A 24,552-nucleotide genomic window follows, 5' to 3' on the forward strand; every position below is an offset into this window, starting at 1 on the left:
GATGCACCAGTTAAACGAAAATCGGTTTTGTGGGCAACGCTTTATCAGATAAAATGCTAATTTATATCGCCCATTTTCAAACATTTGTATGAATCACACTCGCTTGAGTGAATGAGAATTACGAATTCCTCTAATCATATTCTTGCCACCTGTTTGTGCAGAAATTGTATTAGAAATGAAAATAAATTGAATAATTTCGCAATTTAGAAGTTTGTAAAGATATAGGTTTCCGCGGGTCCTATATACGACATTCACTTACAAACATCCATCTGTTAATTCATTACAAGGTTCTTAGATGTTTAAATTATTTATCTTAATCAAAGGTAATTAAATGTTTAGAAAAAAAAATTGAAATAAAAAATAAACAGAAATGAGACAATGAAAATGTATTAAATCAATTTTTTTTTTAATTTCGGAAATAAAAACATATCACAATATACAATTTTACAATCAACTGAAAGTCTTTAACAAAAAAAACATTTCAAAGTCCTTTCTTATTTTCTCTGTACAGTTTTAACACTAAAGGAATTTATCGCAGTAAATATTTGCGAAAAAACAAACAAAAAATTTGTATACATGGGCTCCATTTTTCTGTGGAATGTGCTTTTAGTATGGAATTCTGAAATCGTTTAAAAAAATTTATATTTTTTCCTTGTTAACAATTATTCTATATATTTTTGTAACATTTTAATTAACGAATGTCTTTCTTGGAATGCAATCTATTCCAGCTCTTTTTATCAAATAAATTTTCACAATTTCTATTTTTCCTGGATTATTTTAATGAAAAATGCGAAATTCATGCGCATCGTGAACAAAGAAATGCTTGGTAATGTACGGCATACAACAAATAACTTTTATTGACCGTCTCGTTTTGACGAGCGTTTCTCAATATATCTTGGAGCTCTCGAACCGAAGCATGACTTGAGATATTCATATCTGAGCTCAGATTCCTTTGTGTGAATGAATTCTTTCTCATTACATCCAAAAATCATTTCCTCTCACTGCGCGGATTTTCATGTACTTTTCACTTGGGCGAATGCCTTGAAACGATTCATGACGAGCAAACCGCATTTGACACTTGTACGCAATGAGGAATTTCAAATACAAAATATCCTATTTGTGAATATTTTCCGTCTCTCACTGGAAATCTCTGTTTTTCCTCAATGAAGAATATCGGCTTCCTTTTTGATGAGACTAGAAAGAAAGAAAATTGACAATAATTGTTATTATTAATTAAATTCAGAATTAATGAAACAAGTAGTTCAAGAATTGACGAAACAAATATTTTCTAAATTAACGAAACAGATAGTTTCAGATCTGATGAAATAGATAGATTCAAAATTGGTGTGTGTGAAAACTTTTAGAAACAATTAAAATTTTGAACATAAAGAGATTATTTCCGGATCAATAAAAGAAATAATTTCAGAAAAATTTTACGAGAAATAATTTTAGAAAAAATTTTACGTAAAATAATTTTAGAAAATTAATAAAAAGGAATGATTAATAATAACAATTGTTATTACTTTTGTACAGAGTGTCTAGAGTATACGTTGACATGCTCTGGGCTGTCTAAAGCCTTAACTATCTGTCAGAAAATTATTACAAATCTTTAGGACCGTCAGAATCAGAAAATAGGGGGCTAAAGCACCTTTAAATACCAAAACAAATTCTCATAGATTTTGTTGCGGAATTATCCGTTCGCATGAGTTTCACCAGCAAAATAACTCAATCATTGTAAATTCAACATCATACTATTCAGAGTATGAGTTGAAAATAAGAATTGAAATAATTATGCTGTGGATATGTTTATATAGCCAACCCATGAAGCTTAAGGACTTTAGCCACATGTTTGCAAAAAGTAGCACGTGCACCACAATTTGCATAGAAAACGCCCTCTTGTGGTGAATGTCGAACTGATTTTTTTTTATTTTGCTCACAATTTCTCTTCCTCCCCATCCCTTCATTTATTAAGACTTTGCAAAAGTTTAATAGCTTTTTTATGGGTAGTTAAGACTACTACTTCTACTACACTTAACCGTATGTGTCCACTTCATACGTTCCTCTGCAGAATTTTTAGCTAATTGATTGATACATGCTGGAACATATGTGTTCTAACTGTGTGTGGTAGTTAAAACTACAGACATACTGTAGCTCAGAACACGCAAATAAAAACACAACGAAAACTGCAAACACCCTCTACTTGAAAAAAAAAACTTTAATGAAATATGTTATATATAACGTCGATCACACACATATCCCTTATATCCCTGATTCCCAACAACTTGGGGCCCACGCCCCAATCGGAAGTGGGCAATATGATTTTTAAGGGAGGCAATTTGATTTTTAGTGGGATCAATAAAGATTTATGAAAATTCATATCTGATGAAAAAATAATTTCTCAGAATTTCGATTGATAAGGTAGTAATTTAAGAATTAATTATTTCTTAATATTCATATTTAAATGAAAAAATTACCTCACAATAAATAAAATTCTCTAGTGATGTAGGGTTGTTCTCCCTATTTGAATAGAAGCCCTTGGGGCCCCGTTGTATTCACCTGTTAAAACGCCACTTTAAAAATAGGGATACCACTATATGAATTATTGGCCACATTGGGTTTCACGGAAATTTGTTTTTGGCTCGTACTGTCTCAAAACTTGAAAACCCCCTGCTTTAAACCAGGTTAGATATTTGGCTTCCTTCACGTGGATAGAAAATCCGTTTTCAAATGATAAAAACTACAGTAAAACCTCTCCTCAACTAACACTCCCGTTTAGCGGACACCTCCCAATAACGGACGTTCTTTTTTTTAATTATGTCGACGGACCTCAATGGATCTTGTTATCCATTAACGGATATTCCTTGTTAGTGGACAAAATTTTCGGCCCGATGGGTGTCCGTTATGGAGAGGTTTTATTGTATACGTCACAGAAAGGAGGACAGGGGTGTAAGCATATGGGCGTGCGGGGCAATGCCTTCCAGTGTCAATAGCGGAGACAGTATATACACGTATATGAATTGGCATCATCGTCATCATGCCCCCCTACCATGTCTATCTCCGCCTATGGGCGTAAGTATAACCTACTTTCAAGGGAAGGGGGAAGCACACAGGCTAATTTGAGATTTGAGGAGGAGCGCAGAGAATCTCTCCAAAGAAATTTCGAATTTTCTATCCTTTAAAAAATGTTTCAAATTCAAACCGCATTTAAAGATTCTTTTTTCAATATTTTAACTTTTTTACAATTTTTGTTTTAATTATTGATCGTCCCCCCCCTTTATTGCGTGTCTCTTAAGGTGGGGGGGGGGGGTCATCAGGATTTTACAAGGTGCATAGGTAGGACATCGCAAAAAAAAAAAAAAAAGTTCGGAACCACTTCCTTATATTAAATTGAGATCACTCTCGACGAGAATTCACATGATAAAAAATTGATTTTTATCATGTGTGGGTGTGTGAAAGCTATTTTTTTATATTATACTACTAGTCAACAAATTTCATTGTGATAATAATTGGTATCGTGTTTGATTTCATCAAATTTAATGAGTTTTAAGAACCCTTAAAAAATGAGTTCAGATGAAGGAAAGGGTACAGAGAGAGCAAAAGCTTAATTTGAGTTCACATAAAACGGAAATTATTTCCCCAAAAATTTCGGATACGATTTTATTTGAAGAGGAAATTATATTTAATTTAATTCCATTCGGAAAATGAAAAAGAATGGAATTCTATTTTCGAATATTCTTAATGCGCATTAAGTGAAAGCACCAAAGCTCATATTTAAAAGTAACCAAAGACAACGTCCCTTTTCAATAAATGAATTTTTTTGTCCTGCTGGTATCTGCAAAGGAGGGGTTTCAATGTATTATTTTTATTATGAAATATACAGGCTAACCCAAATTGTTTGTACATATTTACAATAAATAGCAATAACATTTTTTGAAAATTATTTTGATAGTTACAAAATTTTTACAACTTTGAATTTCATTTACGTTTTGTAATTTGTGAGAAATTTTTTTTTCCTATTTTGATTTTGACCTTTACTTTTTTTTTTCTTGAGAAGTTCAGCACTCATCAAAACTATTCTCACTGGGAAATGTTCAGTTCCACTTTTAATTATCACTATAAAATTTTCACATCTTAAATCCTTAAGTTTTAGGGGAACGACGATTTTTCGGTTGTCCTTAAAGTTTTTTTCCCACTACCTTAGTTCTCACATCTAGCGGTCAATGCACTAGCCTGTCAGTGAGCAGCATATAAGGGAAGCAATTTAAACCATCGCCGATAAACTTTAAGTCTCCGTCAAATTAGCTCTCCTATGCATAAAATGACTTTTGTGCCAAAAAAACCCATCAAACGAGAAAAAACAAAAATTCTTTTGCATCTAGTGGCTTGTCTTGGATCTTCTCCGCGCCTCTCTAATACCTGTAATATACATTCATCGGCTATCAAAAGAATATAAATTGGTTTTTCCGACGTGGAAAATAAATATTAAACTTCTTATCTCAAATAATTTTACGCAACACCCAACAGCCGTCGTAGTAAACATGATGTATGTGTGTATCAGTCTCATATCTATATTACTCGTATTATACTGTATACCGTGAGCTGCAGTAATTGAATATATGTCGCTTTATTACACCTATAAACTCAATTACACGATCACATTTTCCTGAAAGCGTCAATGGAGCCTCATGCGAAACTCAATCGCCGATCACAGCAAGTGTTCATAATATACGTACGTGTAATAATACATCGCAAAGCTGTCATACATTATTCATTTATCTTAACAAAGAGGACTTAAAATGGCGTTATGTCTTTACGGCGTTCGGGCTTTTGTAATATACATCGCGTGTTTTGCATGTCAAAAGCGATCGAATACCGAGTCTGTTTTGATCGATTTACGTTTTAATACACAGCTTATACCCGTAGTTTACTAGAATAATATAAGTTTAAAACGTATGTATTTACATATACAAATATAAGATATAGACGTTTTCTTAAAATACAGAAAGCCCTGTGAAACATGCCGCAGTTAACAAATCTTCCACCAAAGAAGCAGTTGCAGAAAAAGTCATACATATTTGTATTTTAACAGGTGGGCCAACGGAGCCCGGTCTAAAAGCCCTGAGTCAAATTGGGGCTCAAAAATTATTGAACCTTTTCATTTACTTATTTTTCTGAGTGATTTCTTTTATTAAAGAAAAAATTACAATTTTTCAAAAAGGGTTTTGAATTTTCACATTTCCTGAAATTATTTCTTTCATTCATTCATTTGCTGCAATTATTTCTCGTGACATTTTTGAAATTATTTCTTTCATTGATCCAGAAAATCATCTCTTTATATTCAAAACTTTCATTATTTCTAAAAGTTTTCAACAATTTTGAAAATATCTATTTCATCAGTTCTGAAAATATTTGTTTCATTTATTCTGACTTTAATTAATTCTGATACTATTCATTGCATCAATTCTTAATGTCCATCAATTTATTGAAATTATTCATATCATTAACTCTGAAACTATTTATTTCATTTATTTTATTTTCATATATTTCTTTTATTAATTCTAGATTTTCATAAATATTTATTTAATATGCATCCATTTTTTGTAATTTTTCTTAATTTCTGTAAATTTTTCCCTCCCCTAAAATATGCGAAATCAAAGGTTGAAAGAGAAAGGCTTCCAAAATTTTTTTTTTGTGCCCCGGGCTCCATAAAATAATTGATAATTGTAATATTCTCTGCCATTAAATATTTAATAAATAATATATATGCTATCTCTATGTTTCTTTTCGTTGCTACGTGTGCCTTGTGAGAGTCTGCAAATTTTTTCACTGATTTTTATCTGTTTACAGGCGTAAACATTTTTAAAAATCCTACTCCCCAGGTTTGATGACTGCTCTAAAATGCATATGATCAGAGAAAGCTCGGATGTCGAAGACATAGTGTGTGTGTGAAAATTTATATTATATATGCCGTATTCCTTAGCCGTCATGTTGCCAAACATGAGAGACACCAGATTTTTGAATGTTAGGGCCTGGTTCGTTTCCTGCATGCCGGTTGAGTTTTACAATAAAAGTATATGAGAATTTTTCACAATCTATGAATCGAATTTACCGGCTTGACGGGAGATATAGGCATTTTGGTCTCCCCTCGATGTTTCCCAGCATGTCGACTAACATGGGGGTAAAATACGGTATTTTTTCCAGCTTCTTTGCGAGACCTTTCTATTTTTTATGTATATTTTTAATCAATAACTAGATACATCAATTTAGAACAAGACAAACATCATCACAGGCCATGTACTCAATCATACAGAAAGAAAATTTTTCATTGGCCGAAATGAATTTTATTTTGCTTCTAAGCGTTTCTCGTGATGAAATTTCCACTAGAATACACACGGAAAAATGAAATATTTCAACATTCAATATTCATTTTCACGTAAAATTATTTACTATTATTATTTTTTCGCGTCTTTCCAAGACGAGAAAATGAATAAAAACAAAAAAAAACCATTTCCTACATCATCTTTATTTCCTGGATTTTGGAGACGCTATTCGAGCCAATAAACGAGTCTTACGAGGAGAGATGTATAAATTTATTTATATTACTATATTTTTTTTCTTAGGTGCTTTTAATGGAAATGATTCACAATTTTTTTCTTTTTTTTTGCCTCGAGGGAAGATAACGATATCATTATCGTAAGTGAAGGGGGAGCTAAAGAAAACACAACAACAACCTTCTCCATTTCCTTTTTTACTGAGGTTTTGCTTTTCTTATATTTTTGTTCCATCTCGTCACACCCTTAGAAATTCAATTCCATCGCAATCGCGGACGATGGCGACGGTCGTTGCTTTCTCGCCTATAAAACATTCACGTGCCTAAAGAAATCAACTAACGGTAACGTGTTTTTTTATGAGAATGTGTCGCCTCTTCTTCATTTTTTTTGTTTCTTATTCTCATTTTCGCTTCGCTAAGCGAACTATCTTAGCACTGGTGATGATGGGATGAAGGGAAAAAAAACATTTAAAATCGTTCTTATAACACAAGAAAAATCAAGTTGAGATGTATTTGTTGATCTCACTTTTATTTTTTCTATCTTCGATGAATATTTTAGAACGATATTTATCGTGAACACATTTCCGAGAAATCCTGCTGGAAAACTTCTCGCGTCGAATAAACGGAAGATTTATCCCAGCTCACTATTTCCTGTTTCTCTCTCTCTCTCTCAATCTATATATATATTTTTTAAATAAATTTTCACGCGAAATTCGCCATTACAGTTCAATTTAAGCTTTTACCCATTTTTGACAAGCGCAACGCTTTGAAAAAAATTTTCAATTAATTTGTATGAAATAAAATTTTTTGGAAAATAAGAGGTCTAATGAGTGCCATAACAACGTTTTAAAAATTTTATTTACAAAGAAATATAATTTTTTATCGCATTCTCCAAGTTTTATCCTGATTTTCTATCTCGAATTTTTATTTTCCCCATGACTATGAAGAGGAATAAATTCTTTAAAAAATAAGAAGAAAATTGTATTTTTTCACATTTCTTTTGTCGCGTGGTCGCACTGTATTTCCTAAAATCATAATTGTAAATTATTTTAATTAAATAAAATTAATTAATTTATATTAATTAAAAAGTTATTTAATTGGAAATTCACGTTAATTACAAAGGGAAAAATACTAAATTAATATCCAATTTCTTCAAACTTCTCAAATATGTTGTTTAAGTGACCAGTGATGTATTAAGAAATTGTGCAATCTGGTAATGAATCGGAAGTACGGTCAAAAATGGGTTAAATACGTGAATTTGCATATGTTCAAAGGGTTATTTGAACGTTCATTACTGCAGCCAGTTTCAAGATATAAATTCAGAATTGCCTTTGCACATGAGTTGGGGGGGGGGGGTGGTCATATTCTTTCCATTATACATCTAACGACACCAACTCTTTTTGTTTGTTGCAGAATATGTATGGCTGTAATTTCACTTAATTTGTAAAATTGCATTTTTAAAGAAGTTTTTATTTCTTTTCGTTTTCTTTTTTGCTTTGAAATTTGCAACCCGAATTTTTTCATATATTTTGAATCACAAAGGAAGTTTTTATATGTTATTATGTTATATGTGTTGTTATATTGTTTTTTAAAGGAATATTATTTCAGTTCATATATTTTTATGTGATTCACCCCCCCCCCACCCTCGCGAACAGGCTGTTCACTTTGATGGTGATTTTGAAAATTCCTGGAGTTTTGTGACATTTCGTCTTTTATTACTATTGTTTCCGGCGATTTGTTGATAGGAAGCTCCGGGATATCTTGCTACAAATTAGTAGCTATTACGATACCCCCCCCCCCCATAGGTATAGAGATAATCTAAATTCGTTACCAAAAGCTTGTACGTGAAGTAGTTAACCCAAACAGCGTTCGCACAGGCAGGTATCATGAAAATAAAATACGGACTAAATTAAGTAAAGTATACTAAATAGATTGTTATCAATCAATTTATCTAGTAGGAGTTTCGAATTTTTTTTCGTACCACCCAGCTCCTTTCTTCAGAATTTATTTTTTTATCACCCCCTCCCCAAAATTGAGCTAACATATAGGATCCCATATTATGTCCATAGCTTCTATCGCCCTCTAGTGGACGCTATTGCTCACTTTGGAAAACACTGATCTAAGTGAACCGAAAATTTAAGAAATTGAAAAATAGAAAAAGTTAATATTATGTGAGTTGTGCAAGTATATATATGAGTCTCAAACGAAGAATTTTGAAGTTTGAACGACTTAAAGCTTGAGCAGCATTTTACAACTCCAATGGGATTCTGTTAGCAAAAGCTAGAGCACGGTTTCAATAATTTTAGTCTATTTGAAACTGCGAGTTTCGGGGCTACACGAGAAGCAATAAAAATTTCGAACTCTCAAGGCCGACCACGATATTTATTCACTTTTCGTCTTTGAGTTTCAAACCTCTTTCTGGCAGTCTTGAAATGGCCTTGAAGAAATCAAAACTCGCACTGAGAATGTAGCGAAGGCACCAAATATTTTATACTACTCGTAGCAAAAATAATAGTGTATCTCTTTTAAAAATAAAACTGGGTTCAAAATTACATCGTTGATTAAATATTGAAAATAATATATAGTAAAATAAACTGGTATACTTTGATTTATACTAGCAATTTTTAATTTAGACTAATCCCACTTTCCGCTTGTGGGGGCCCTTGACTAGTGAAAAGCGCACGTTAGAAGACCTCAACTATGGAAAAATGTCTGGTTTTTCAACAAAAATATTTTGTTTAAATTTCAAGCTCTAAATTAGTGGGGCTGATGCAGAAATCAGGTCTAGCTCGAACAGTCCCCTAAGGTATCAAAAAATTGAGTCGGCAAAAACAGGCTTCCCCAGCTACAGGCTTCCCAGCTTCTTTACTTGAACTATTTCCTTTTGGTACACACATAATGCTTTTGTGGTGACTTTTAAGCATATGACAATGCTGTTAACAAGTTCTTTTTTTAAAGGAGAACCATAAAATTAATTTGTTCCACTCTCTCAAACTTTTTCATAGTGACAAGTTAACCGAAATTTAACCGAACAAGAAAACGAGGGTTTATTTGATCATTTTTGTCGCACCACGGTCATTTTCTGCACACGAGGACTAATTACACCGGGACCTACAATTTATTGCCGATTCCGAACGGCAGGCTTGTTTTTCATACTCATCGAGAGGTCGGTGCGCTAACCCCTCGATGGGGACTCCCTGCGGTCAAGTCGCCGTTTTTTGTTGTACCGCTGTGTCAGGAAAGTTTTCTGACAAGGACGAACCGGGTATCGAACTCGCGACACCTATAAACATCCTTTGGTACTTTAGGTGAGCATCTTATCGACCGGGTTACCGCGCCCGGTTTAATAGCACTGTCGTCTATGAAAGCTAGACGGGCCTGAAGAAAAACGACGACAACCAGAGTGACGACTTAACGAGGTTTTACGGTATTTGGTTTTTTGTATTCATCCGCAACCGCTGTTGATATAATGCGCATTTGAGCCTCAGAAATTTGCTACGGTGGTACCTTCCCAATGCACCGCCTACATTCCTGTTGATTGCACAACTATAAAATTGCCAGATAGATTTAAAATGAATTATTAAATATTTTTACATGGCGGGAGGAAACCTGTTAAAAAGAAATTAATGGCATGTTCTTTTAAGCGTCAAAAAGTCTCGTGTGAACACACACATATTTTCGAAATTACTTTTTCCTCTGGTGATTGAAAGTAGAGAGAGGCTTACAGTTTTATGTCTAGCCCCTCGATAGTGAAGATAAGATACTACATATAATAAATAATTTTTATTTTGTGCTTTCGGAACCTTTTTCTTTAATTTCCTCGAGATCATGGGAAAAAAAAATAATAAAAGATAAATCGAACTTTCCTCAAGGATTTTACCGGTCTATATTTATACAGAGCATATACTTTCGCACATTTTTCGACTAATGAAATTCCTTTGGGGTTGGAGATTAAACTAGCTTTATTAAGTCTTTATTCGAGAAAATGAAGGACACATTAAAAAAAAAAGCTATACTTAATTGAACTCATAAATATGCTGCTCTTTATTAATTTCCTTGGTAGTTAATTGAAATCTCGATCGAGATCTCAAGATAATTACTTCATTTATAGGATTTTTGATTCAGTGTGTGATAGTCGTTCAATTAAATCTTAATAAAAAATTTTTTGTTTAAATATATATTCATTATTCAATCAAAATTATCATTCAATAGAAATTATAATTCATTATTCAATCAAATTTTTCACTGGTTCTGCATATTTGACATTCCACTGTAAAAACGAATCTTTTGGTTTACAAAGCACGCAAACTATGAATGTATCAGATTACACATCGATCGCTCATTTACGATCTGAAATAACGGTGAATTGTATAGTCCTTACAGTGACTTATATTTGGCGTATAATAATTTTTTAGTGTTTTGCGTTTTATTTTCCCCCGCTAGCTGAAAAGTTGCAAAAGGTTTTCCAGATTCCGAAACTTAAAAATGGGGGACTCATGTACGCGCACCCTCAACAACATCACTTACATACGTTTACCACAGACGGAACCCCCTATACCGACGTAGGTCAACAATTATTTTCCAAGTAAAATAGTGTCACTTTTTATGTAAATTTTGAGGGGAAGGGCACTTCTCTTAACGGAGGGTATTTACAGGGGCTGCTCTTGGGCAGTGGGACCTCTGTCACTCTGAGAGGGGTACCGAATCCGAAGTGAAAGGGTGAAAAAAAGCTTGAAAAGAGCTACAAAAAAAAAAAAACGTGGTCGAAGATCGCTAAAAATGGCGTGCACGGGTAGAGATTTTTTTCTCGAGGTCACTCCAGGGTATTCATTAAACAATCGAGAAATAAGTACTATTTTTTGTTTATTTCTGAATGAACAAAGAAGAAGGAGGAGGTAACCACATGATCCTCACAACACGCGAGCACGTCAAGGAATGGTTTGGAGTGGGGGCATGCTAAGGGAGACCCCCCCCCCCCACGATAATATTTAGTACTATATGATTTTTAAAATTATGTACATTTGTAGGCACTTCCAACCATATAAAGAGATTCTTAGATGAGGTCCCATAATATTGCTGTGGGGATCCAACAATGCTCTTGAGATGCCCCCCCCCCCCAGTCCCTCCCAGGGCACAGCCGCAGATGCTGCTGAGCAAAGAAAAAAGCGTTCTTCTCAAAATGGAATTTGATGTCCAATCACCATTTCATATACTGGAGCTAACGAAACCGGGGCTATGATTGCACCTGCACTACCGAAAAACAACTTTTTTGGGGGGGGGGGATTTGATCGGCGATTTCTCAAAGCGGGTAAATATATGCAGAAAGTAAAGTGTGTGTGTGTGTGTAGAAATATGTGTACAGAGTAACTCAAAGCATGTAAACATGTGTAGAAAAAAAGAAAAATTCCAGAACCATGAAAATGAGGACAAAAAGGCAAAATTTGAAAAAACGTGTATGAGGACGATTAAAATGGCATAAGAAGTGAGGACGCCTGGTAACCCCAATTATAAAGCCTTTTCTTGGCAGATTTTGTGACAAAGCTTTGTAAATTTTAAGCAAACGCCATCTATCCAAACAAAAAAAAGAGCGGGCTGTAAACTTTTTTGAACGTTTTCTGAACAAAACTTTTTCCAAAACATATAAAAAACTAAATTTTGTTTACATTTGATAGAAAATTTAATGTAATATGAAAAGATTAATAAAATTTAATACATAAATACACTTTATTTATATTTATCAAAATTACGTTAATGTTTTGTAAATTGCCGTAGTAATTTCAACAACAATTGGAACTGCAATAATTTAAGCAGTTTCAGGGATTTCAGTAGATCATGGGTAAATTAAAAACAAGAAATTAAATGTATTATGGAATAGTAATTCTGAAGTAACGGGAATGATCAAATGTTTTATTGCGTTCTGAAGTATAGGTTTCTGTTTAGACGGTAAAACATCGCTTTTTTTAATCTAATTTTCATAATTTGATTGACTTCTTGGTAAGAATTAATCGGATTATATATATTAGTTATTGGTCATTACATTGTTTTGTAACTAATTCTTAATTGATGGATTTATCTGTATGGTTGATTTCACCAGAAAAATTGTTTTTTAGGGGAAAACATAGTGTTCAAGGTGAAACTCGAACGGGTGTTAAAGACGAAAAAGTGCTCTCTTTGGAACTGTGACATTTGGAGCCGCCCCTCCACCCCGCAACTTGGTATTAGCATCTCGACATTGACTTGTTTCCTAAATTTACAACGATCCGGGGACTTACTAGAATTTTAATCAAGCAGCTTTTACTTACGTTCGGATATATACAGTGTATGTGAAACCAGCGTATCTTCAATCCCTTTTCTTAATTAGAAAAGAAGCCCCGACGTTGTGTTACCATCTATCTTACATAACCTTTAACTAGCTTCTTTCTTTATCAGGGTCATGGATTTCTAGGTTGCACATCTCTAACGTGAAGTTGCGCACGATTAAGTAGAGCGAGAAAATGTGCACGGAGCAACTTGGAAATATACACGGCTGGTCCGTAATGAAAATAAGATAGAGAGGGAGAGATTTAATCTTGGCTTATTTGCTCGGGTGGAAAATGACGAAACAAATTTATTTAAAAGAGACATTGATTAGGATGGGACTTGATGAGATTCTAAATTATTCATTTATACCTGTGTGTATGGCTGACCAGGCATCGGATGATCAGAAAACATTAAATCTTCGAACAGATCTTCACCTGCCCTGAATGATTGTTCCTGAAATTTGAGGGGGAAAAATATTTGAATAGTTTTAAAAACATAATCAACAAAATTTTTCAAAAAAAATTTCAATAAAATTTAATCAGTGGAATTGATTAGACCGATTTCTGAATTGCCATGAGGGATACGAGTGCTCATAATTGTTTTTAGCCTAAATCTGTATCATTTATAATCAAAGACTAACATTTGACTTCAACGTATTTTCTACCACCGCTGGGGACGACGGTATCAGACTGCGAACCTGAAGACCAAGGTTCAAATCCAGCTCGTTGAAGTTATCAGTTGTTATATCTCTTCGTCGAGACAGAACGGCGGGCCATGTTCTGGTTAGGAGGAGGAGATCATAGTGACCGACTCGCCTCGCGAGAACCCGAAACCAACCATGATCCCTGCTCTGTCCCCATAGGGAATATAAGCTGGTCACCCAGAGGGTCATGGTGGAAGAGCGATGTGACGTCCGGAGAACTAAGCACCGAAAGACCGCCAGTGGACAAGAAGACACAAATTTTACTGGGTTTCGAACCCCACCGGCACCACAATGGTGGTCAGCTGAGGTTAATTTTATGTGGTTCCTAAGGTCGGGGCGAGAATGCGAGCCGATCTCTCTGTTAAAATGTCTCGTCACATAGAGCAACAGGTCTACAACGGTCCAAATATTAGAACATTACACTCACTTCACTTATGAAACATAGAGGCCAGCACTGGAAAATCACACGCAACACTGTATGAACTCAGACTATTGGTCACACACACACTAACAATGCACTCACCGGCCACAACTCACTGGGTAGTACATTGCCAATAGTTATAGATCAGAGTAGTTAGTGCTCGGTTTGAAAAGAAAGAATAAAAATAAAAGTAGTTTTTTTACCAAATTATATACTATCAACTTCGAGGAGCGAATGCGAGTGGGTCTCCCATTTGAAGAAGTCTCTCCACAGTGAGGCAGACCTTCAATGCGATACGTGCATTACACGAAAATTAAGATACATTCCGTTATCACTTACTGCCATTTCCCAATATGGAAGAAAGATACATGACAGCACTTCTCGAACTCGAAACACGCATTACTCTGACATCATAAATACGTTAGGGCCACACATATACATATGAAACAAGCTCTGGAATGCACCGAATCGTTAGAAATTCCCCACAGGAATGTTTACGAAGGGCTGCAATGTTTGGTATTACGTATTTTATAACACAGGGTCGAGCAACTCCAGAATCGAATCAGGAATTTAAACTTCCAATATATGTATGTTAATAGTGTTAGACCAATTATTAGTATTAATCTAACAGTGTTGGACCAACAGTCCTGAAACATTTGAGTCGTAATCGGAATGGGAGATTTCTCTCGGGTCCCCTCGTGCCGAAACACAGCCCTGGTAATATCCTCTGATGTGCACGTCTTACGTCTATTATCTGTACTTTCCCCAGTATTATCCACTATGCAGCATGCGTCAAAAACTCGGAGAGAGTCAACTAGGTTTTGCCAAATTGCCTCGTCATAAAATTAGTCAACAAGACTTATGTCGGACGCGAGCCGTATTCATTCAATCCACACATAAACCGAAGAAAAGGAAATCTCTCATAAATTTGCAGAAATCATTCAAAAAAAATTTTCAACTTTAATACCATTTTTTTAATATTAAATACAAGTATAAGAAGTTTAGAAATTATTAGTCCAAACACGTTACGGGTCACAGGCCGAATACAGGGCCCAGGGTTGAGATATAATTTTGCGATCCTGACTGAACGGTATACGGAGTGTTTTATCAAAAGTGTCCAAAAGGAGTTCAAATTCTACTGCTATTTTTTTAAATTTCAAGTAAAGTATTAATAATAGTGAATTACACAATTTATACCTCACAGCTGGAACGTCTCCTCGTCGAAGCTTGCCGGGAGCCAAAATCCGCGCTGTGCCGAAACTGCCTTATCGAAGGTTGTATCGTAGTCTCGTCATAGGATCTACCAGCCTCGGACCAAACACTGACAACAGAAAATGAAAACTAATCATCTGCGGTACAAAAAGGAATTAATGGAAAAAAAGCATTGTTATTATTATTTTTCCCTTGCATCAATCTTACTTCATCCTAGTGTTCATGGTAGATGGTGACATGGTCCCGTCTAAAAGCAACTCCTGGTGCGATGCAGAATCCAGGGACGTCATATCGTTGAAGGTATCTTTCTTCCTGCTTCGGTTTTTACTCTGCCAGTATTCTGGATCGAGCCTGTAAGATCGTCTCTGAGTCGTGTCGAAACTGCGGAACCCGTGCTGGCTTCCAGCGTTGACCAATCTAGAACAATGGCTACTCGTCGACATGCGGCGCCTTCGTGTGGCGTAAGAGACAGGCGGGGGAAGTCGCCCTGGCTCGAGAGTGAAAGTCTATCGAAAGAAAAACCAGAAATAATATTTAAAAAAGCAAAAAATCGCGATAATTTACACGAGAAATCAGGAACGTAGCCGGAAATTTTTTTCTATAGGGAGGGAGCTGGGCAAACTGGTATTTCAGAAAAGGAAAACCAAACCATTAGGAGTCATTCAAGTATTACGTCAGCATCGGGGGGGGGGGGTTTCGGATTGCTGACTTTTGATGACAAGGGGGGAGGGGTGGGGTGTTTGAATGTTGCTTATGTCATCAACCACCCTTTTTGAAGATATGAAATATTCTAAGCTGCTGACAAGGGCGGGGGTCGAAAATGGATAAAAATCTGCTTACGTAATACTTGAATGACCCCTAAGTACAGTAAACTTAACCATGTTGTTTCATATACATCCACTCCTCGACTTACGAATAGGATCCGTTCCAGGCGTCGTCATCCGCAGACCGAAATCACGCTGATTTGGCGGCGATTCGATAATTCAGGATCGGAGAAGCAGGGAGGTCTAGTTGAAATATTTTTGTCAGAAATCACACCAAGAGCGCCAAATCTTTTGGTTCGTAACTCAGAAGTCTAAGTCGAGGAATGGACGGACTGATGTCCGCTTGTCCTTTTCTTACATTCCGGGATTAAGGGGGGGGGGGAGAAGGTTTCTCTTCGCTACGGTCTTGCATAGGAATAAGTGAATTCGTTTCAGATTTTCACCCATGAACCAATCGAAGTCAATCGTGTTTGTAAGGTGAGTGTTTCGTTGGATAAATTTCTTGATGATTGGTGGGGCACAGGCCTTTAAGGAAAAACTATTGTCCAGTGTCATGAAGCTGGATTGATATAAGACAGTTATATTATCAAGGAGGTCCAGATCAGTACAGGATCACATCCGGTCACCTGAAAATATGAAGCGGATGAAAAAAAACCCCGAAGAGGAGTCATGACAGTCAATGCGGCCGCATTCCCAACTTATAAAATCTTCAACATGAGGATATGTTGCCCGTTCTGTGAATCCAAGACAGTGGTTTTATTTACCATATTCAGTTGCATTCACTGATGTGTACAATAAATGTATTATCCTCTATTTTTAATAACATTGAATTCAATACTTTGAAAATCTACTGGTACTCACTCTAGATAAATAACTGGAATCAGTGAGAGGGCAGAGACTTCCAGTACGTCGGAACGGTACGAAGTCGACAACCGTCGGATACACACTGGAATGAAGAGAGACGTCTTGCAAAGACGGCGGCTTCATCAGATTCGATCTGTCAGATGACGACGAGCGGAATGAAATGAACGGTTCGCTGTCCGGACACATCTACAAAATGGCAATCACACTCATATCAGGACACTCAAGCAATATCATATCAGATAAAAACGATATTAATCGCATAATTACAAAAAATTTCGTGCAATCGCTGTTCGTTATGACAATAACAATCATGTTTTTAATTAGTTTGAAATGCAAAATACATTATTTAATTTAAAAAAGTTCAGTGAAAACGAATTCAATTCATTGCAATTTGGATACATTATAATTCAAAAATTAACAACATAATTTCTATTTAATTTATTTATATTATTTTTATTTGTAATTTATCTTCATATTTTCATTATTTTCATTAATTTTTATTTTATATATATTTATGAGCCTTTTTTAAAAATTTTACTTATTCCATAGCCATTTTTTTACATTTACTTTGTAGTCATTTTGCTATGTTTATTTTATAGCCTTTTTGTATTAATTTGCTTTAGTCTCCAGTTCTGATTTTATCCAATACGGTAAAATAGTTTATTTTTAGTAACTTAGTGTAAATTACGTTTTTTTTTCAATTTGTTTAAATTTTTTTATTGTAAATTTGTTCTCTTTTTAATTTTTGAAATTTTTTTAGGAAAATCGTTATCACTTTTAAATGTCATTATAAACGTCTTCAAATTCGAAGGAATGAAGTAAAAGCAATGTTACCTTGAAGTCTAGTTGCTTTTTTTACGATCCTCCACCAATGTTTCCGAGTTTGTATCCATCGCACCGCCATTGTCCAGAATCATATCGAACCTCATGCACCACCATGATGGAGATAGGAAGTGGAATTTTTGTCTTTTGATACCGTTCTCCTCAGTATAACCCAGGATTCACAGCACCAAGATCACCGAAATAACCACCAAGAAATATTTCCATATTCACGTCACCAAGTTCTTTAAATTACAGTGCGAAAGAGTGAGACAGACAGACAGATGGTCCGAACCGGGGATGTCAAACTAATTATCAATTGTCCAGTAAAATAATCAAATATATTAATAATTGCTATATCCGTAATTACAAGCAAATCAGTAAGTAATATAGGTCACACGTGCCAAACTAAATAAAATGACCCGTGTTCTGAACGAGTTTGACAGCCCCGATTCGAACTAACACACGCCAATGAAACCTCGTTACGAACCATGAACCGGACACAGAACACAAACCACCGTAACGCGACAGAAAAAAAATGATAATAATAATCTATAACCACACCGATAACTATATAACGATACCATTTATTACAAAACAGACCTTTAATCCCCTGAAAAATAACCAACATGCATCGAATTCCTGAGATTCTAAGATTAAACATATATAAACTCCACCGTATCATTAAGAAATCCCTTTTCATTTGTTTATAAGTCCGTGAAAATTGGAAAATTTATGTACTGGGTGAACCAAAAGTCACTGGACTTCTAAAAATTAAAATTTAACGAAATTTCTTGCCGGTATTTGATTTACGCAGAAATTCATGTCACGCCTCTACAAAAACAAGTGTTACAGGTGGATGAGATTATTTTTATAAAAAAAAAACGGGATCCATACGGAATATCACGAACTGTCACTAAAGAAGTTGTCAAAGGCGAGTAAAGTTGCCTTACAGCCATAAAAATAGTCAAAGGCAAGTAAAATTGCCAACCATAGCCAAATCGCCAATTGCGGGAATTACGGAGCTTCCAGAAGACGCTATGGATGGAGAAATTATAATTTAGCAAACAAAACGTATATGTTTGACAAATGCGTGGCATGAATACTGTTTATAAGACGTGATAATTAGTCATGGAAACCAAAATCGTATTTTTTGATTTCAAAAGTGCAAGTAAAGCTCATTGAAAATAAGAAAGGGAAAACGAAAAATTTTATTTTTAAAAAAAAAGAACGTCCAAAATTACGGAAATATCCCTTAAAATACAGGTCATATGGACACACTATACATACAATGTCTGGCCCGCGGACTGAAAAGTTTGCGCACCACTAGTATTTGCCATGCTGTGCCAATAGAACGTTTTACATATCTCAATAAAGCAAATTTATAAACATGAAGAAAAAATGCCTTATTTACATCTCGATCGCATGATAAAAATATCATGTCATCAATAGAAATGAACTAAAAATAAAAGAAACTATTCTGATCATAAAATGGGACAAAATATTACAATAATTTTAAAAATTTAAATTTTTTTATTTAATTTTAAATAAGATTGTCAATGAAGTTTGAATATTTTGCCTCATTTTAAGAACTGAATAATTTTATTTTTTGAAATAATTTCTATTCAATTCCATTGATGTCATTATTTTAATGCATGCGTGTAAGGTTTTAAAAATGAATTTTTTTCACTTAATATTTGAAAAATTGCAAAAAAATAAATGCTATTTTAGGTATGTAAAATGTTGTATTGACCATATGCAATCAAAAGCATTTACACGAAATTTGAAACGAATCCATTATTAAATAATGCTTAAAATTATATTTCTGCGAGTTTTTTGATGGGATTTTGACCATACTGGAAAGTATTAGACCCTTTTAATGAGAAAAATCAAATCTAAACTTTACACATACACAGCTCGTACGGAGCAGTATCGAAGCTTATGGGAGCTAATATTCTCGGTACGTTCTGAGAAAATGATACATCAGTCGGTCTGAAGTAAACTTTATAACAGCTCCGCATAACTGTTACCCTCTGTCGGCGAAATTTAAAACTAATATTTATTTTTGTATCCAAAAGAAAAAAAAATTTGTCAAGAATTTTGATACAAAATGCATACACGGATGAAATTTGTCAAGTTTTTAAGGGGAATTTTTTTTTTAAATCTAGTGACTTTTGGTTCACCCTGTATTAATTTTATTCATATTCAATTGCTAATCAAAATAAATTATTTAGGATATATATAACTCCCTCTGACTTTTCCCAAGAAATTAAATAAAATATTAAAAACGTTATCCTAGGACTGAAAACGTTTTGTTATCTAAATAGCGAAAAAATTAACCAATCAATAAAATACATCATTAAAAACACAAATGAATGAACAGTAATACAATCAACACATTTTATTTATACGTAAAACACAATTTTCTCACTAATGAGCATTTCTCCGATTAATGCATGTACACATAATATTGAGTATTCATCTAAATACTCAATATTTTATTCTCGGCATACACAAAAAATATCTATATATATATAAAATATACGCATTATTACATTCCAATGTACATCTCGCTTCGTGCGTGTGTGTAAATACTGTAAGTACACATTATAGCTCGAAAACAAACGCATAGTTCTAGGTTATAATGATGATTAATCATTTATAATCACATTATGATCGACATGGAGGGAAGCTCTCGCGTCTTTCAAGTCCACACAAACAAGTCAGTCGCAATTATAAGAAATAAAGAAAAAATAATAATTAATTACAATTGACGAATTGGCGACACAAAACCGGGATTAACGAGGTATGTTAATTTAATAAAGTTTCCGTTGAAAGCACCAAAAGCCATTGAGTTATAATTTCTGATAATTGGAAATTCTCCCTATTGATGAAAGATTAATTTTATTGTGATTAATTACGTGATAATTATCGGAGTATAATCAGAAGCTTTGGCACAATACATATGGCTTTGGCCCTCCACATTGTATACAACAAAATTCTAAGAAAAAAAAAATTAAATTCCAACCGTCAGCTTCTTTTCTATATATTTATTGCACAAATTTATTTATTTTAATTTCCCTCAGATGGTTATTATAAATGAATAATAAAATTCTTAATACGTTTATTGAAATTCTGAATTCATAGTAAAAAAACTTGAGGGGTCATAGAGAGGAGAGAGAACGAACGAAAACAAATTCAGTCTCAAATGACTCATTTAGGCCCTGGCGAACTACTAGGTACAATTGATTTTAGTGAAAAGTACCCAAGAATTATTGCTAATTATTTATTAATAGCAAATGCTTTCACCTATTCTGGAATTCTCTTTTGATTAATTATTTATTTCATTTCTTCTGGAAATACTTTGAATGATTCTGATATTTCTTTCGATATTTCTCGAAATTATTTTTCTTCAATTATTCTGAAATTATTTTTCTTCAATTATTCTGAAATTATTTCTTTCAGTGACTCTGATGTTATTTCTTTTGTTAATTCTGAACTTATTTCTATCACTAATTCTGAATTTGAAATTATTTCTTTCAAAAATTCTGATATTACTTTTTTGATGTTTCCAAGGATTTCTGTAAATTGTGTAATTACGTATGTCTTTTACAGGTCGATTTTCTCCTCTAAGGAAACAGTACCGTATAATTAGGGGCCTCAACACTTTTTGGGGCCCCAAATTGTTAAGACAGCCCTAATAATGGATCAGATGCACAGCGTTACTGGAAGTGGAATACGAGCTTTATCGATTTTTTTTTTGAATTTCATTTATTGTTTTTCAATGTATTTTAGGTATTTCCAAAAAAGAAAATTGTATCCGGACCGGAGAAAAGCTCCTTGGGCCACACTTAACTCGTGAGGCCCTGTTTTGAAGATCACTGACTAGAGCCTAAACAAATCACTTATTCCTATGCATTTTCAATCATTTTTTTAGAGCGTTCCATCAACCCTAAAGTTTCACACCGTGAATTTCGAATCACCCTGTATAATTTGGCATATTTTTTCAAGCTATATATAATTTACAAACTTATTATTTAATTGGGATTTTTATAAATTGAATGTAATACTTAATTTCAGTAATTCCATTATATATACACAGGATCTATTTTTTCCATCTTATAACGATATCAATGTTTCCATTAAAGTTCCTCTCGTTATAGTGAATGTCTTCATTAATATACTTCATAACGCCTTCCAGAAATAAAAAAAAATAAAAAGACATTGCACTACGTCGTGGTTTCTTGAGAATTGAGTCAATTATCATGGCTTCTGCCTACACACACACTTACGTTTGTTGTTTTAGATGACATGCCATCGAGTAAATGTCTTATTATATCTACCCATCTCATTCTCTGAGATTGCAGTTATAACGGGTTTTTTTTTCTCTAGTATGGTTACCGCATTAATTTTAGGCCTATGTGAAGGCTTAATATTATATTGAAGAACGCATTTGAAGCATTATTTTCAGCACCGGTATAAGTTTGGATTTTTTTAAGGTGTCAATAATTTTTTGATTTCCTCTATAATAATTACGGGGGAAATTATCCTCTTTTTTGACACATTGATCGATATAGTCCATAACGACCCTTTTGCTCATACACAGTATGACCAAACTGCTCGTAGAATCACCGATGGAGGTAATTAATCAAAAAAAATAAGCGCACGCACTTCACTTCACTGTGATGATTGGTTTGTTTGTTTTTGTTTGATTTTTTTTCCTTAGAGATGCTGACGTTGAAATTTCGTTGGTCCCGTGTTGTTTTTTTAGTGTGTTTTGTTTTAATGTCCTTCACCAGTGGTCATCGTAGGGCGTACGAGTCCTTTGGAGATGGGCATGTTGGGAAGGATGGTTTACCTTGTTAGGATGTTGGTGTCTTGCTCTGGGTATGACGACTGTTGGCACTCCGTAGTCTTCCGATAGGGTGTCTTCGATGCTGTTGCTTCTGCTCCGCCTGCCTTCACGTTTGAACGTGGAGCCAGTCGGTTCGTCCTGGAAAGAAAATATTCACATATACGAGTGTATTAAACACTTATTACTTAACCCTTCTACGGACAGTGACGAAATACATCGCCTTTTTTGAAAGCCTTTTATTTTAACAATGACAAGAGCGGATATTTTGTACAGCTCATTTCTCAATGGAGCCCTTTCTCCCATACCCCCTTAATCTGCACCTGCTGAAAATGAAAAAGAAAGCCTACGTCATAAAAAAAAGATGCAGCATCTCGGAGATTTTTCAGTGATCTCTGTTATGCCGGTTAACACTTTAAGCGGTTTTTAAAATTTCTTTGATCCACATTATAAGTTGCAGTGGAAATTACATTATACTCATCGAGAGGTTGGTGCTCTAATCTCTCGATGGGGGACTCCCTGCGGTAGCAATTTTTTGCTGCGGTCAAGTCGCCGTTTTCTATTGTACCCCTGTGTTAGGAAAGTTTTCTGACAAAGACGAACCGGGTATCGAACTCGCGACATCTCTAAACATCCTTTGGTACTTCAGGCGAGCATCTTATCGACCGGGCTACAGCGCCCTACTGGAAATTACTGAACTGTCTTTAATATATGACATCCATATTTTTTGTTATGGGCATCTTTTTCTCAACCACCTCGTTGGGCATTTTGCCTGTTGTGGCCTTGTATTTGTATTTGCATACAAAATGTCTCATATTTTTTTCCAGAAGAATATTTTTTCCGATTTTGTGCAGTCTAAGAGTGCCCCCCTCCCTCACCAACAACGAGAATAGTAACAATAAAAAAATGGAAGAGAGAGAGAGAGAAATATTCATTCTCTAATATCCATACTGTACGCATATTCCTTTTCTACCCGGAAGCGAAGAAAAATAGAACTACCGCCCCTCTCTCTTTCCTTCTATTATCAAACTTTGAACAAATGCTGACTCCACCCAATATTTGATCCGACAGGTTGGGGGGGGGGGGATAGGAAACATGTTTGCGGACAAAGTCATCTGTACAGAGTTTGTTGGGCTTGGCATTGCCGAAATAAGAAGGTTTTAAGAACTCAAGATATCTCGTAATTGCAAAAATGAAAAGCATTATGTTCAGCGAGAGATATCTCGTCATTGCCGCTTTAAATGTTAAAGGGTTATCCTTAATGTGATTGATTCAAAAGATATACGTCATATACGCTTAAATACCCCAAATCCATCGTATCCCTGGTTCGCCCTTGCGTGTTGTTCGGCACTGCTTTCACTCGACGAATCGATGATCATCGCCTTACGGTCCAATGTTCCAGCTAACGGTGGCGCCATGTTTTTATAGACGTTCTGTTTCGGTTTCTGTGCCCTCCTGCGCCTCAATCGGCGACATCCGCACAAGAGACAGAAAACGGTGAGTATCAGGAGTGCCAGTGCGATAGGTAACGCTATAGCCAATACTGAAATGACATGAAATAAGAGCCGCGTTATGAAATTATCCCGAACGAATAGTCGAACACAAATGAGAGAAAAACAGAACATTTTCGAGAAGAAATGTATAGGCAGAGTTTCACATTACCCAAGCCATTAATTTCGCATTGTTTCCCGAGGTACATTCGATAACATCTGCAAAGAGAACAAAATACACACCAATTAATTTCTATATTGGTTTTCTTAATTCGATATGTTCGGAATAAATACTTTCCAGAAGTAAATGCGATGATCTACAATCGGATCCCGTTATAACGAACTCCAAGTTTACCAGAGGAAATCACTTCGTCATGAAGAAATTCCAGGTCTTCGTATTGTTCCTATGTAAACTTATCTGGTGGGGGAGGGGGGGGGATTGGAAAAGTGTTCGTTAAAACGACATTTTTGCTATAACGTTATTCGTTAAAACGGGATTCGACTGTACTTCAAAATAAAGTAATACCAAATCAACGATCCAAAAAATAGGAAGGTTTTTATTTAATTTTTATTTATT

At 34.8% G+C, this 24,552-nt stretch overlaps 1 protein-coding gene across 1 annotated transcript in view; it reads right to left on the bottom strand.

Moving 5' to 3' along the window:
* Window positions 1–385: 385 nt before the first annotated feature.
* LOC149086951 (uncharacterized) overlaps window positions 386–24,552 on the bottom strand; it is a 173,353-nt gene continuing 149,186 nt past the window's right edge. The window contains exons 15-22 of the mRNA XM_089231158.1: window positions 24,148–24,194; window positions 23,790–24,028; window positions 22,492–22,626; window positions 16,812–17,000; window positions 15,394–15,692; window positions 15,172–15,295; window positions 13,220–13,303; window positions 386–1,194 (exon numbers count right to left, since the gene is read on the bottom strand). Coding sequence (XP_089087284.1) covers window positions 1,138–1,194; window positions 13,220–13,303; window positions 15,172–15,295; window positions 15,394–15,692; window positions 16,812–17,000; window positions 22,492–22,626; window positions 23,790–24,028; window positions 24,148–24,194 — 1,174 coding nt within the window. The 3' untranslated portion in view covers window positions 386–1,137. The remainder of the gene's footprint in view (window positions 1,195–13,219; window positions 13,304–15,171; window positions 15,296–15,393; window positions 15,693–16,811; window positions 17,001–22,491; window positions 22,627–23,789; window positions 24,029–24,147; window positions 24,195–24,552) is intronic.

The sequence above is a fragment of the Pholcus phalangioides genome, unplaced genomic scaffold (assembly GCF_987345545.1).
Source record: "Pholcus phalangioides strain wild (caught in Gottingen) unplaced genomic scaffold, Ppha-v1.0 ptg000004l_1, whole genome shotgun sequence".
Lineage (NCBI taxonomy): Eukaryota > Metazoa > Arthropoda > Arachnida > Araneae > Pholcidae > Pholcus > Pholcus phalangioides.